Source organism: Paralichthys olivaceus, chromosome 14 (genome assembly GCF_024713975.1).
Source record: "Paralichthys olivaceus isolate ysfri-2021 chromosome 14, ASM2471397v2, whole genome shotgun sequence".
Lineage (NCBI taxonomy): Eukaryota > Metazoa > Chordata > Actinopteri > Pleuronectiformes > Paralichthyidae > Paralichthys > Paralichthys olivaceus.
Window position 1 is genome coordinate 11,099,038 of NC_091106.1, and position 14,941 is coordinate 11,113,978.

The following is a 14,941-nucleotide window of genomic DNA, read 5'->3' on the forward strand; positions in this document are numbered from 1 at the left end:
TTTTCGCTCGTGCGCGGGACGTCGCTCCGTCATAGACGATCTAACGTAGAAGAAGCTGATGCGGTGTCCTAGCAACCTGAAGCACCTGAAACTTCTGCATAGAGCAAAGCTCCTCATGTCAGCAGCTAACCCGACAAACTGCAGCTTTAACTTCAATTCAACTACTTTAAAACTTAATCAACTGATGCTCAGAGTCGAGTTAGGCCTCGTTTAATGTGGCGGAGCCAGCGTCTTGCTCGGTGGCGGCTTCACACGACACACAGGGCGGTGTGGGGGGTTCGCAGAGAAGCTAATGATGCTGGTCGAAAAGCTCAGTTTGACTTGTGATGGACTCAGAACACACAGGCAGCTCGCATGTTGTCACTGTTACTGTGGGATACCAGTGCACAACAAGGACATGCTGGTTTACAGTCATACAGACACTGAGATGAAGGTTTGTCCGAATTAACAGTGTGCATCAGTGGTTTTAGTAAGAATGCTATTGATCAGCTAGCTCCACTACAGGTTGATCAAGAGTCAACTACCACTGTCACCCATACTTCTGTAAATGTACAGATTTATTATTCTCATGCTGTTAGAGTATTCATTTAAAATGCCATATAGAGCTCAACTAAACATTTTAAATAGTTACACAAGTGGCCACAATCTTGTAATATTGAAAAAAGAAATCATCTTAAAATATATATTGTCATACTTTACTTTATATCTTATTTGTATATTTTTTTTCAAGGTTGGGTGAGTACATACTTCCTTGTTGTATGTGTTTAATTGTAATCAGAGTCTTGTGTGGCCTCCAGCTTTGTTTGGTAGTACTTGTTGACACAAGGAGCCACAGACACATAGACACAGACAGCATGAATTTGTTCTAATGTACTGTGTGTTTTAGTGGAGTCTGGTTGTTTATCCGCAGCCCCTGCTGCTTACTGGGCACCATGGTGAGATAGGCGCCATGGCTTTTGGAAAAGGAAGCCGACCCGTTCTCCTCTGCTCTGCCTCTGCCGATTATATCATCGTCTGGGATGTGGAGCTCTGCCAGAAGAGAGTGAAGGAAGGTAAGGGAATAGTTTATCTGTTGCTTTTGTTTAATTTTGTGTTGTTTATATTCTTCATATTAAACCATACAGGATGTGCCAAAAATCATGTATTTGCCAAAATGCCAAATCCTCATCATCCTAATCCTCATTATAATTCCACACTATTTAAATTTCCTTTTTAGTTGTGGAGCTATATCAATTTCCTGAGAAAATATTAGCAAGCCTGCCATCTAGTGAAATATTACCACATGTCTATTATGGCCATGAGGTTATTTTGCTTGTTAAAATTAATCAGAATGAATTGGTTTGCAGGTAAACTTGCAGCTGGAGTAGTAATCGGGACTTTACTGGGGGAAGTCGTCCATCTTTCCTTCTGTTTCTCTGATGAACGAGTGGCTGCATGTTCAGGAGCCATTGTGTATATCCTCAACTCAAAGGTACAAGATGATGCACAGTTTCACAGTTTCCCTCAGTGAACACTATCAGGTACTGGATACATTTGAGCTCTTGGGTCAGCTAAGTATTGTATTTTCTATTGCTCATATACAGATGTGACGCTAAAAACTGACACAAAATCTGTACTTTACTGTGATTGTGTGATATTGATTCAGTTTGATGTGTCATTATCCATCAGTTGTATTTACTTTATCTTCTTCTTTCTCACCAGAGAAATGAAGTTATTTCAACCTTGACTGGCCACCTGGGACCTGCAACATCAGCAGAGTTTTGTCCTTGGAATAAAGACATTCTCATCACAACATCAGAAGACCGCACTTTTAACGTACTCACATAAGATTCTTACATCATAGAATACAAATGTATCACATTTGTTTTAGTAATGATGTTAATTTGTATATTGTATATTGCTCACTGTAATTGAATTGTAATAACCATGAAGTACTCTTCCTGTAGGTGTGGGATTTAAGAACTGGAACTGTTTGCTACCAGTCTTTTGTGCTTTCAGGTACGATATGGTTATTTTGTTTTAATATATCCGTGAGCATCATACAATACGGCCTTTAATTTGTACAGTAGAAACTACAGTACTTGAGGGATTTAAAATTGGAAATTTGCTATTGTACAGTATCCAAATGTATGTGACAAGGCTTATCTTTAACTATTTAAAACTTGTAAGATCGACCTTCATTTTTTAAACGGCATGTTTTTTGTCATGACTACGGCCAATCCTAGCAGAATGGGTAAAAATGTCATATCTAAAAAAATCTGTCTATTCTACAGCCTCTCCTCTGCTCAGTGCATTCTTCTTAGAGGAGACGAGGCAGATTATCACTGGTTCAACTGATGGACAGGTAAGTGACTGAAACACACCAACACACACACACACACACACACACACTCACAAACCCACAGCTCAAAATCACCACCAGAGACAGAAACACAACAAGCTACAGTATACAATAAAACAAATTTGTATCTGTTGGATTTAGGTTTGGAGCTTTTCCCTCAAAGACGACCACAAGTGTCACCTGGTGACCAAAATGGATCTTCAGAAGATGGAAAAAAGACATCACACGCACCAAGAGACTGTGAGACATCCAGCAGGTGAATTTAAGAAAGTCAGAGTAGTAGAAGAAATTCATCAAGCAGAGTCTATGCTTCTCTCTAGCTACCTATACAATTTTACTGATTTTCAATGCTACTTTTTATACATTTTCTTCCAGGGGGTGCAGAGCAATCAGCTGGAGATAATGTGGAAACTGCAAAACCAGTCCTCAAAATGGCTTCATGTAATTCATTCACTGTCACTGGTAACGAACAGAAAAAGTAAGAAAACACTTAACATTTATTGACAACTCATCAGTGTCAGATATGTGTCCTTGATCCAAGAATCTGCTTTTTGTGGCTTCCTGATTTACTTATGAGGGACTCATAATTTCCAAAGTGGAGTTCATACTGTCAGCATAGTGCCCAGTCTCAGTCTCAAGGGCCCAACCTTCGTCAATGCACCTTATTAGTGGACCTTATCATGAGGAAGTTCAGTTTTACTTCATTTCTGCTAAGGAATGTTAAAGTGGAAGACATGAAACTGTCAGTGCTGTGACCATGGTCTTGGCCTCCGTTCAGTTCTTATTTCCACAAGATAACAATTGTATGTGATTCAGGAAAATATTAGAAAAGCAAATTAAACAGTCTTCTTGACAAAAAACAACAAATAGCAGCACATTTCTTCCATTAAAGCTCTAGAGATCTCATACTGTCACAAAGTGTGGAAAAATTCTTGAACTAAAAAGCCACATAGTTATTGGCTAATTGCTGCACGTGTCCACACAGTCACAGAAAACATCAGAGAAACCTTCACTCATCGCAGGAAACTTTGCAGCCTCGTAGCATAAACAGTTTCAGGCTGTTAAAACACTTGTTATAACAGGAAGCAGGCACTTAAAAAAGTGACAGACGTAACTGTGTGTATTTTGTGAACCATTTGAATGAGACAGACTTTCCTTCCTCATTGCTCTCCGCAAAGCACATGACGCCAGAGCATTATCCGTCATCATCATTATCATAATATTTACTGTCGACCAAGAAGACTTTGAAATAAAATTAATTAATCGCATGAGGTCTGCAACCACTGCTCGTGCACATGGGTAACCTTACACACACCAAGGGTTATTAGCTTCGCACCCCACGGAATTTGCCTGTTTCAATGTTTGCATGACATTTACATGTTCTCATTTGGCAGATGCTTTTATTCAGAGCAATGTACTACTGGGAGACAATGTTTGTCTCCCATCCACATACAATGTTAAAGAGTTTCAAAGGGATAGTTTGGATATAATTCAATATTAAAATGGTTTTGATGCTCAGTTTCTTTGTCATCCAAACATTTGTCAAACTTTCACTCACAGGTCCATATTAAAACCTCCACGTGTAGAACTTTGACTTTAGTGCCCCCCCAGTCGTAGACTCAAAAAAGATGCCTCGGCACACAGAAACATAGTGCGATGCAGTGATCACATAAAACTTGCCCACATAATGGCTATAGTTGTCACCATTTTTTAAAGAAGCACAAGCTCAGCATGAACATCATGATTTACTAAAATGTAAAACTTGGCTAACATAACATATTCATCATATTCCCCTCAACAGCGTAACCCCAGCATGTAGCTCAGTGCAGGAGGTGGATAAAAACCATCCATCAGACTCAAATTCCTCTCCTTTCTTCTCTGTGTGGTTGCAGTTTCCATCTTGCAGGGTGTGCATAGTTTAGTCTACATTAAATCAATGGAAACTTAAATAAAAACCCTTCAGTCCTATGGTGTGCATACCATACCACTTTCATTTCAAGTTTCATTGTGTTTCCCTGTGTAAAAGTGCTTTTTAGGGGAAATCCTTAAACAAAGTTTTTACCATATGTTTCTGTGTGTGGCCTTGCAGGGACAACAGCTGTTTGTGTATCGGAAGCTCTGATGGCCTTTTTGTGGTAGATCTGGCTACTTCAGAACTCCTAACAGTGCTGTATTTCAAAGGTAAGCTGGTAGTAATGTGACAATGATATGTATCATTGCATCAAGTATTTCTGCTAATTTAGTGCACCATCACTTTTACAGAAATCGTCTTTATCATTCCGAAAGAAAAACTTTTGACATTCTTTTTTAGGATGCATAACCTCCACTCTCTAATTTTGGTACCTAGAAATATCTCAAAGTTGTCAATGCTACCTTAGATAACACATTTTCAGTGACAGTGTCAACAAAAACTCAACATTATAAGTGTTAAGGAGAAATTATTGAAATATTTATGTCTTGCAATGATATGTTTATAATGACGGCTCACATTAAATGTCCCAATGATATTTGATGTCAGTTTTTTGCATAACGAGCTTAACCTGATATGAACTGGTATTTGAATGCAACAAAACTAATTTGCTCATTATTTTAGATTACCCCAACCTGAGCATCACAATGGCAAGGTCGTGGTCAATCTCTCCAGGACGGAATAACTCTGTGAGTCATGCTAATAATATCTTGATAAACCAGATGAAGACATTTTACTGACCTCTATCATTACACTGGTCCATCTCTTTTCCCAGTAAATCTTTTCAATTTATGATGATGAATGTAACATAGAAATGACTACTGAATTTATTTAAAAAACCAAAATCATTCCCTATTTAGTAACTTGATGTATGTAGAATTTTCTTCATTTTATTTCTCATTAATTTTTCATTAAGGTGCTCCTGCGCTTAACTTTGGCATTTTTACAACACTGCAATTAAGCTTTTAAGGTTTTCACAACCCAAATAAAGACATCTTTACAAGATATGACTGTGGTTTGTTTCCTGGAGGAAATTGATGTATTTCTGTTCCTACACAGAAGCAATTATATGTTATAGTACATCGTAAAACCCTGACTTAGTGTTGTCCTTGTTTTTCCTTATTGGTCGTAAACAGTTTTTTTTCAGTATGTTTCTTTTTAAAAAATAATTTATACAATAGTTTTTCTAGATTAATCCATTCTGGAATTCTTTGTCATACAGATGGTGTTCCTAGTGACCTCGTTGTTCACTCCAAGTGTGGCCTTGTTGGAGTTAAATCTTTGTGACCTGGAGATGATCTGGACTCATGGCGAAGTCTTGTCAGTGTTTCCGAGGTAAACCTGGAAATTGAAGGCAAATATCTGTCGATGCTAAAGTATGGTGACCCTGAAAGTAAAGACTGTCTTTTTGTTTGCTTTCTTCAAACTATAGAGACTAAAATAAAAGTCAGTATCTTGCTCAAAAATCCTTTGGCCAAACCTTGTATACAAATAGGCTTCTAAAAATACTAATATGCTATCTCAGCTATTTGAACTCCAAATAATAATCTGTTATTCTTATATTTGTGTACTCCGTGGCAGTATTACAGTCCACAAAAGACAGAAATGAGAGAAAACAACTGCTTCTCTGTAGCTCACATACTCGTTTGTTTCCAGCCTGGAACTGCTCTGCTCGGTGAACAATTTAACATATAAACATTTTTTTTTACATGTGTAAGCTTTTAAATCCACATGAGATTAAATAAAGCTGTCCATGCTGGATGCACTCCTTAATCTAGAAAATCATACTTATTACTCTCACAATAACAACATTATATAAATGCCAAACATTGTGCTCTGGGGGAAGGAATGAAATTAATCAATCAATTCAATCTCTGTAAATGATTATTGAGCAAAAATCCAGCAGCACCAATAAACGTTTTGTGTGTTTCTGCTTTAACGTATTTGTCATTTATGAGCTGAAGCTCGTTCAGTAGTTATAGAATTTATTTACGTCCTCTCAGACATTGGTCACCTGAATTCACCAGCAGCAGTTAGACAAATGAGAGTGGCCTGTTTTTCAGTTGGCCTCTTGCCTGTGACTCCCTCTGACTCTGACATTTCCATATTAACTCGGCCTATTACAGCCATTCCCGCCATCTGGTTTTTCATGAGTCAACAATATCACGGTACTGAGAATTAGACGGACTAATAATCCATAACGGTGGAAAAAGTGCTCTGCTCCTTCATTTCCAGTCACTCTTTCCCCCTGTTTCCCCCCTCCCTTGTTTCAGCTCTCCGTCGCTGCCTGAATCTCCTCTGAACGCTCAGTTTAAGAAGAAGGAACCCAGTCATCCTAAAAAGAAAGGTCAGCATCCCTGTTGTCGTCGCAGCACTCACTTACCTCTCGCTTATACTAATGCTTGTACAATAAAAAAGGGAGCTGCTGACTGTGGGTTTAAAACTATGACCCATTTTGTATGACTGGCTCATTGTTTTTCTTTGCCGCAGATTATTTCTTTTTTAATTTGCATTTATTGTAGGTTTATAGGAAGTCTCTTTGCCTGTTACAAAAGCTTCTGAGAACCTCCTCATTATCTGTAAATACTGAGAATGGACAAGATTAAATCTTTTGCATTGTGTTGACATTCATACTTAGATTGCTTTTTCAGTTTTTATTTGCCACGTAGGCAGGTACTTGGAATTATAGAACAACCCATTTACACGGGGAAAATCCCCAATTGGTTCCTTTTTTTTGAAAGGTTGCTCCTTGCAGTAGTGGATTCCTACGTAAAGTGAGAGTATTTGCGGTTCCTTGGTGTATCATTAGAGTCTGGCAGCTTGAAACTATTCTGCTGGAGACGTATTCTATACTGAGGTTTACATGTTGCACTCACAGAGTTCGTTCTGAGAAAGCCAGTATTAAAGCTGGATTCCCCACAGCTGGAGGAGAGGGGGCTGCCAGAGCCTCAATATGTAGGACATCTTCACGGGAGTCTAGGAGTGCTGCGTGACTGAAATGTCAGACCAAATACCACAAACATTTACAGACTGCTGCTACTCACTGTGCTGCCTTTTCACCTCGTGTATTCTTAAGGATATCTGCGGAATTATATACAAATTACACCATAAACCTCTGTGACTCCTGGAAAGGAAAATGTTCTTCCATTGTAAGTCTGACACAAGTCTGAAGGAGCTTTGTGAAAAGAGTTGCGAGTGCAGATAACATATCTGTTGTCGTGTCACAACATATATTATGTAAAGTGAAGCTGGTGGCTTATCCAAATGATAATAATCAGGTGCTATTATACTTTTTGAATGATGTCACCAGTCGGACGTGGGATGCCTGAATCCTGTTGCATAGCTGGATGAAGTTGTTGGATGGGCTGTCAGCAAATGTATGTATATGTAAATCCCAGTTGTCTCAATGAAGTTTAAAATGGTCCCTGCAGAGGCAACTGTTAGTGTCTTAATCAATGTCTCTTGTCACAAACCCACCTCATCTTCATCACATCACTTTTACAAAATTTGAATATGGATGTGTGTTCTACAAATTCTGGCACCCAGGGGAAATGTGTTTGCAGGACACAGTTTAGAGAGCCAGCAAACTCTAGGTTGCAACCTGCAATTACTCCATAGAACCACTGATTCTGTTAATACACTATTCAGTGCATCACTGAGCCGTGATTTTGTCCTGTGCAAAAAAAATCCTAAACACAAAAATGACAGCAAACCAATTTCTTAACCTCCTTTACACAGATTTCACATGTGTCTCAAGCTTTTAACCAGTGTTCCAGTAACTAGCGTCACTGCTTTATAGCAACTACGGTACCTTTTTGTTAAGTTCGACTATGTTCTCCGGCTCGCCAGTATATTCTCCAAGTGCTGTATAATTTCTGCTGTATGTCCTTAGTTACCATACTTCAAATACCTTTTTACTTCTTGCTCCTCCTCTTACAAAGTGCCCCACTTTACACAGGTCAATGAGTCAATACCTCACACCACACACTCTGGTTACTCTCAGAATAATACCTTAGAGTTATATAAACTTGCTATGGTTTGTACTTTTTTAAAAGCTTGAGTTATTTAGTCGTTTTCTTGGACCACATTCCATCAGCTGACTCAGACGGAGGTCTGAGTTTTGCCGTCTCCCCGTCTCTGACCGAGGACAAGTTAGTGGTTTATTTCAGCATAAACCCCTGAGCCTTTTCCCTTCTAATATAGGCAGCGCAAGCTATAAAACGAACCACTGTCACCTCTTAAAATTACATAATCTAAGGTAGTGATAGATTTTTTTATGAGTTGTCAGTCCAAACAGCCAAATAACCACTCATGGTTTTCAGACACAGACCTGAACACAGCATGAAGGCCCATTGACTGCAGACAAAACCGTGTTGCATCAGATGCTTGACATCCTAATGTGTAAAGCTGAATTAAAGAGTTTCTATATTATGAGACTCAATTTGCCATAATGGCGAGGACAGCCTATGCTGAGTGTGACATAATGAGTGCTGTTAATAGGAGCACTCAGCAAACTGCCGTGATTTTATGCAGATGTGATCCGACTTGGAAATTTGTTGGAAACTCTCACTTTGTTTCAAATAGCGTCTCAAGTAAAGTCAGCATAAATGATGAGGATTTTACTGCCCCATAAAACTAAATGACCATTATATATCAACAGGGGGTCAATAGGGCTGTTAAGTAACGTCAAGTGATTGCATCGCCAGGTAATTCGTTTTCTGGCCTCAAATGCTTAATTTTGTAATCTGTTCTGGATCAAAAGCTACTTCCAGCACCTATAATCTCACACGAGACAATGGATGAAGGTGCTGCACAACCAGTGGCACAAGAGGTTTCGATCCCTTTGGATTTAAAACTGTCTGTGCCGATTGAGACGATACACAGTACCACTTTGACCCGAGTTAAGGTTCACAAAACCGTATACATTTGCTCTGATACAATGAAGAATTCTTCATGAAACAACAAATTAAGTTGAACTGAGGAAGACGAGAAGAATATTTCTGATGTAAAAGCAACAACACATAGTAGCAACAGTAGTTTACTGTTTAACAGACAACAGATAGAGACAAAATGTGCCTGTGAAGCTCAAATTTCAATTCAAAATCCAAGGAAATGGGAACGGACTGATTGTTCTGAGATTTCACAAAAAAATATGATTCCAGCCAAAACCAGAGAACATTGGTGCTGCTCATCAAAGATGAAAATCTTTCTCACATAGGAGTAGTTTGAACAGATCCAGATGTGCTTTCCTTTTGATTTAGATGGGTTCGCTTGTATTAAATTTCATTATTGTGTTTGGACCTGGCTAACAATGAGTTGTGTATTAAATACTAAAACACTTTGTGAATGATTCACACTCAGGTGAACCTGTTCAGCTGTTAACATTAAAACTGCTAACGTGTGGTTTGTGTGTTGCTGGCTTTTACTGTCAAATGCTTGTTGTGTTGTTGTAAAGATATTTACCACACAGTTAACTTGTCCATATTTAGTTGTAGTTTATAGTCATTTATTTATTAATGTAATTGATTAATCCCATCTTCACAGGTTAATCTCTGCCATATATGATAAACTAGTGTTGAGTTGTGGTAAAGCCTGAAAACCAAAGCAGTATATTTTTCTCTGATGCAATTTAAGTCTTAAATTGCCACTCGTGTTTGACAGGAGAGCAGTTTTTGGAAAGCCTCACACATTTTAATGGCTGTGGAAAAAGTGAGCTCATTGTAATATAGTAAAGGCACTGACAGTGAACAGGGAGCAGAATGAACCGTCCCACAGTTCGTGGCTGATGCACCTAATCCTCACAGCACAGAATGGTCACTCGTATTATATCTTCTTTTCCTATAGTTTAATTCATGAAAAGGCACGACTGTATAATGACTACTTCCATTCTTATTATGGAAAATGATCCACAGGAGTCCATGATACTGAGTGATATTGTTTGACTGCTCATTCCTGACATCTGCAGACTCTTAAATGGGATTCTGTCTCCTATCTTTTATCTTTCTTTGTCATATATTTCCACAAAGGAGGAACAAAGGAGCAGCCTCTGGTTTTCCACACTAAAGTGAAGTCATCTGGATACACCACTGCCCCACGGTCGGTTATTAACTTGTTGCTTCATAGAAAATCAAATTACCGTTTATTGATTTATCTCGAATTGAATGAGGGTTAAACATATTTTTTTTAATTTAAAGGATGAATTGAACCTTGTTTTCCTTTTTCATTTGTTAAGGGGGCACTTGTTCATTGTGTTGACTTGATAAACATCAACTACTTAACTGCTGTCACCCATAAACCCTTTTTAGCTATTTCAGCCTCAGTGAGCAAGAGCTTTTGATCAGGGTCTGTTTACAGAGACACAATCTTTGCAGTCAGTTTCCTCAACCACACACACACACACACACACACACACACACACACACACACACACACACAGCCACCCCTCCAGACCTTTAAAATCAAAATCAAATAAACTGATATATGAAACATCAGATGAAAATGTTTTTTTGGTTTTCAGAAATCATATGTTCTCACCCAAAACAAATATTCAGAAGAATCCTTCCTCTAAGACGGCTAAAAAAAATACGTAAGTTCTACATCATTAAAAATACAATACTGAGAGTTTTAAAATGTTATTTTTGATTTAAAGACTAAAAGTTTTTCATCATTTAGAGGATTACTTCTCAGAGATTATCCAGCAGACAAGGCAGCACCCACGATTCCACACAGTCATCTCACCATCACTGACAAACCAGTCAACTGCCTTCACTATTCAGGTGAGACAATGTTGATGCTGCCACACCTCCCATGTGTACAACATATTATCATGATATATTTAAATGGGCATTCCCTCTCTCTTAAATATTTCAAATCAAAGTTGAGTAAAGATAAATTTAACTCTTAGAGCAAAGTAGTAATATGAAAAAGAAATATGAGTGGTATCTGATATTTTAAAGAGCACATGTAGGTTGGTAATACAGATGACCTGATGGATAATCTTTGTAAAGTCTGAACTACTTCCAGTATTTTACAACATGGAAGCATTTTAGATTTATTCTAATTGCATAGCTTCAATTTACAATACTTAAGCAGCAGGGGAAGCTTCAAGTATTTCTGAGAAAAACAGACAAACAGTTATATCCTGCACAGATACAACAGTCATTTATAAGCTATGATTGGCAAAAAACATTTTATTTTAGGATTAATGTTCTTGTTTCATGCAAAACACATCTCTGCATGATGTTTAAAAATGACATTTCTATTTTTGGTGATATAATATCTCAGCTATTCACAGAAATGTCCTAATAAAACAATTCTGTTTCCCCTAGGTGATGGAAAACACATCCTGTGTGGTCTTGGCGACAGCTCAGTGTTACTGTACAAGTCATCCCTTACCGGCAATCCAGCTGTCTTCACAGGTGCATGAAGCGAACACGAGTATTCACACCTTACAAACCTCAGGCGTACACAGTTTATACCCGAGTCACCTCAGTGTTTCTGCCAGCTGTGAAATTATGATTACAGACTCCAGAAAAATCCAAATATTGAGTTAGTCAGCTTATCACTATCAAAACTGTAGATAAAGAGTTTTCATTTAACAGATAGTTTTATTCCAAAGCAAGAACTTAGTGTCTCTGTTTTTGTTTGACAGTAAATCCAAGGTGATATAAAGAAGGGTACATTGTCTTCCAAGACCCACAAGGATTGAACTGATCACAATTTTAGACAATATCTAATCCATCATTGCCCCAACAGACACCGATAAACTATGGTTGAACCTGATATCCACGCATAACATCGAGCATCTGTTTAAAACTAGAAGGATTGAGTGCAACAGAAACACAGTCTCCACAAGGGGGCGGCAGAGATAGAAGGACAGAAGTCGAGGTGATCAGTGGGTCATTGTGGTCCTCTTCTTTTTACACTGATACTGAGCAGCACCATAAAAGTCAATGATGAAGTCACACACTATTTCTCCAAGTTCAATTCGACCCTGTGTCTCTGCGTGCAGGCCATGATAAACCAGTGAGCAGTGTTAGCTGGAGCCTCAGCAGACAGTGCTGGTTGAGTGCGTCAGAGGACCGGTCACTTCGAATCTGGGCCGATGGCAGCACAGAACCTGCCATTATCATGGTAAAAGAATTCACTTACTCAAACTTGAACAGGTATATAATATATATTGTGTTTTTACTCTCTGTCACCCTAATCTTAACAGTCACTATTACAGGTTTTACCTTGAGCCTTAATGAAACTTTCACTTCTTATTCTAAGCCCAAATCCAAACCATGAAAACAGTGAAATGAGGACCAGTCAGAGTGACCTCATATTTTAAAAATGTCCTCCCTCTGAAGGTCTAAATACTCATATTGGTTCAGAAGTAAAACTAAATAACTACAGACACATGCCAAATGCAATTTTCACTCTCACGCTTGTCTTCGAAGACAGCTGTGATTGCTGGAAGGGTTTTTTTTTTCTGTAATTGCAGTTTTGTAAATGAGGCAATTATTCCATACTTGAATGTCAGTGAAACTGCAGTTGCTACTGTATCGACAATGTTTCGGCTTTCAAAGTAAAACGTCCCATTTTTATGATCTGTGATTAAGTTATATACTGCTACTAAAAGATCGAGGGTGAAGGAGAGGCTGCAGCCTGTGGTTAAATATGGTGGTGTGGTGCCCCAGGATAATTGAGACCCAGTATCTCTGACATTATGACATAAAGCTTGCTCAACTCACTTTTTCTTTCTCTAATAGAGCATCCTCACGGAATTAAAAACAGGAAAGCCAAATTAACAGAGGTGAAAGATGGTGTGTTTCTTGGCTAAAACATAGAGACTTTTCATTCAAAGCATCTGTGGACTTGAAACATCCAAAAGTCTGATCATACGCAGACCCTCCTCACTTGACTGGCTTTTAATAGGACAGTCCGAAATGTGTCAACTTTCCCAAGACATGTGAAAACAACGGTCTGTGAAAACAACGGTGTCCCAGTCGCTGATGCTAACCATCACACTCAGCGAGATTGTTTTGAGCCTCACCCGGCCTGCAGCTTTTTGACTGCTTGGTGTTCTTGTGAAACAACCTGGCAACAAGTGCAAGTCTTTTCAGGGACAAGAGTGATGCCGGGGTGAGCCAGAATTACAAAAAATTCTGGCTCACCCCAATCTCCAGAAAGAAAAAAACTAAACAACATTGTAGTCCTTCAGATTTCTTATGATCGGTAGTCTCAAGATTTCAGATTTTTGGTGAGAGGTGAAACTCTAAACCTGGACAGAGTGAAATATTTGTTGCAAAACATCTGACAGGACAACCCATCTGTTAGTTTTACCTTGACAGACTAACTGTGCCATTATGAGGACGTCTCTTTCTTAGTTAACCTCCTTTTTTGTCACAGATTATCTTTTCCTCTTCTGTATGGACTGTGAATAGACAAAAGTTGCCTGTTGCATAATAGAGTCTCAAATAACTGAATAAAGCAAACATTAATTCAGATTAAATGATCTAACATTAATGCTTGCAAGTTAAGGTTTAAGGGGACGGCACAGACACAGGCAGTGTGTGCAGAATACTACTCTACAACTGAGACTGCTGCATGTATCATTTAGATCCATTAAAAAACATACGGTGCTCTATAATACAGCTTTTTATTGCTTTCACAAATCACCATTAAGCAATATGGAGTTAGAGCTAAACACTAATAAAATATATTCTAATTAATGATCCTTCTTCTTGAATTAAGTTATCTTTCAAATTGTGTCCTCTCTCTTTCAGGGTAGCAGCTCATTCTCCAAACCCATAAGAGGTGCTCGGTTTTACTACCTCGACAAATTTCTGCTTTTTGCATCAGGACCCTCTCTGTACTTGTACCTGTATGATGTGGACACCACACACGATGACATCAAGAGGTAATTCCATGTGGTTACTGCATAGACAGAACAGTTTAGCATATATAGCTTTGGTTTGTTTGTCAGATTGTCCATCCATACAGCCCATTCTCCTTGAGTAGATTATTTCAAATTAAAAAACATTCATTGTGACTCAAGAATAAACTGATAAGAATTTGTAGGTCAATGCTCAAGATCCCTGTGTCCTTAAAACGTCTGCAGTAACTCAAATAACTCTGAAATTTAATGATTATGATTAAATTCCTGGAATTCTTCACTGCATGTATCATTTGAGTCTAGACAGAGATGGATGTAAACTGCAGCTTAAAGATTGGCAGAGACATACAGTAGCGAGTTGGTAATACAGTTTGCTTTCTGATTTAAAACTGCTTTATTGGTTATTGGATATGGCTTGATAAAGATTGTCATCAGTCAGTTAAAACAACAGTGCCTCCTACTTCTCTCCTTCAGTTGTACTGCTCAGACAAATATCTAGAGTGATTGGTGTGTGGAGAGATTATCTTAAAATTCAGATTTTTGGGTTTTTATCCTTTTCTTCTAGATATCAGCAGCGGAGTGCCGTCAAATTGGTCAAGCGCTTTACAACGGCATCATCAACAGACATCACAGCCTTGTCTGCTGTCAACGATTTCCTCTCTTGTATCCTTTTTGCTTGTTGTTGTTGTTGTTGTTCATCTTACGAGAAGTGTTGGTGTCTGGATTGCGTTGATGCTGGGGAGGGCAGAGA

At 38.5% G+C, this 14,941-nt stretch overlaps 1 protein-coding gene across 2 annotated transcripts in view; it reads left to right on the plus strand.

The window, feature by feature from the left end:
* The first annotated feature begins 39 nt into the window (after positions 1-39).
* The window catches only part of wdr27 (WD repeat domain 27), a 33,985-nt gene continuing 19,083 nt past the window's right edge, over positions 40-14,941 (plus strand). The window contains exons 1-19 of one of the 2 annotated variants that reach the window (XM_069538885.1): positions 40-433; positions 887-1,052; positions 1,347-1,471; positions 1,702-1,815; positions 1,947-1,998; positions 2,274-2,344; positions 2,483-2,597; positions 2,717-2,819; positions 4,431-4,522; positions 4,935-4,999; positions 5,533-5,645; positions 6,584-6,657; positions 10,337-10,406; positions 10,828-10,896; positions 10,983-11,086; positions 11,639-11,728; positions 12,322-12,443; positions 14,081-14,214; positions 14,756-14,853. In XM_069538885.1, the coding sequence (XP_069394986.1) occupies positions 293-433; positions 887-1,052; positions 1,347-1,471; positions 1,702-1,815; positions 1,947-1,998; positions 2,274-2,344; positions 2,483-2,597; positions 2,717-2,819; positions 4,431-4,522; positions 4,935-4,999; positions 5,533-5,645; positions 6,584-6,657; positions 10,337-10,406; positions 10,828-10,896; positions 10,983-11,086; positions 11,639-11,728; positions 12,322-12,443; positions 14,081-14,214; positions 14,756-14,853 (1,918 nt within the window). In that variant the 5' untranslated portion in view covers positions 40-292. The remainder of the gene's footprint in view (positions 434-886; positions 1,053-1,346; positions 1,472-1,701; positions 1,816-1,946; positions 1,999-2,273; positions 2,345-2,482; positions 2,598-2,716; positions 2,820-4,430; positions 4,523-4,934; positions 5,000-5,532; positions 5,646-6,583; positions 6,658-10,336; positions 10,407-10,827; positions 10,897-10,982; positions 11,087-11,638; positions 11,729-12,321; positions 12,444-14,080; positions 14,215-14,755; positions 14,854-14,941) is intronic. The other variant, XM_069538886.1, reaches the window with a different exon arrangement.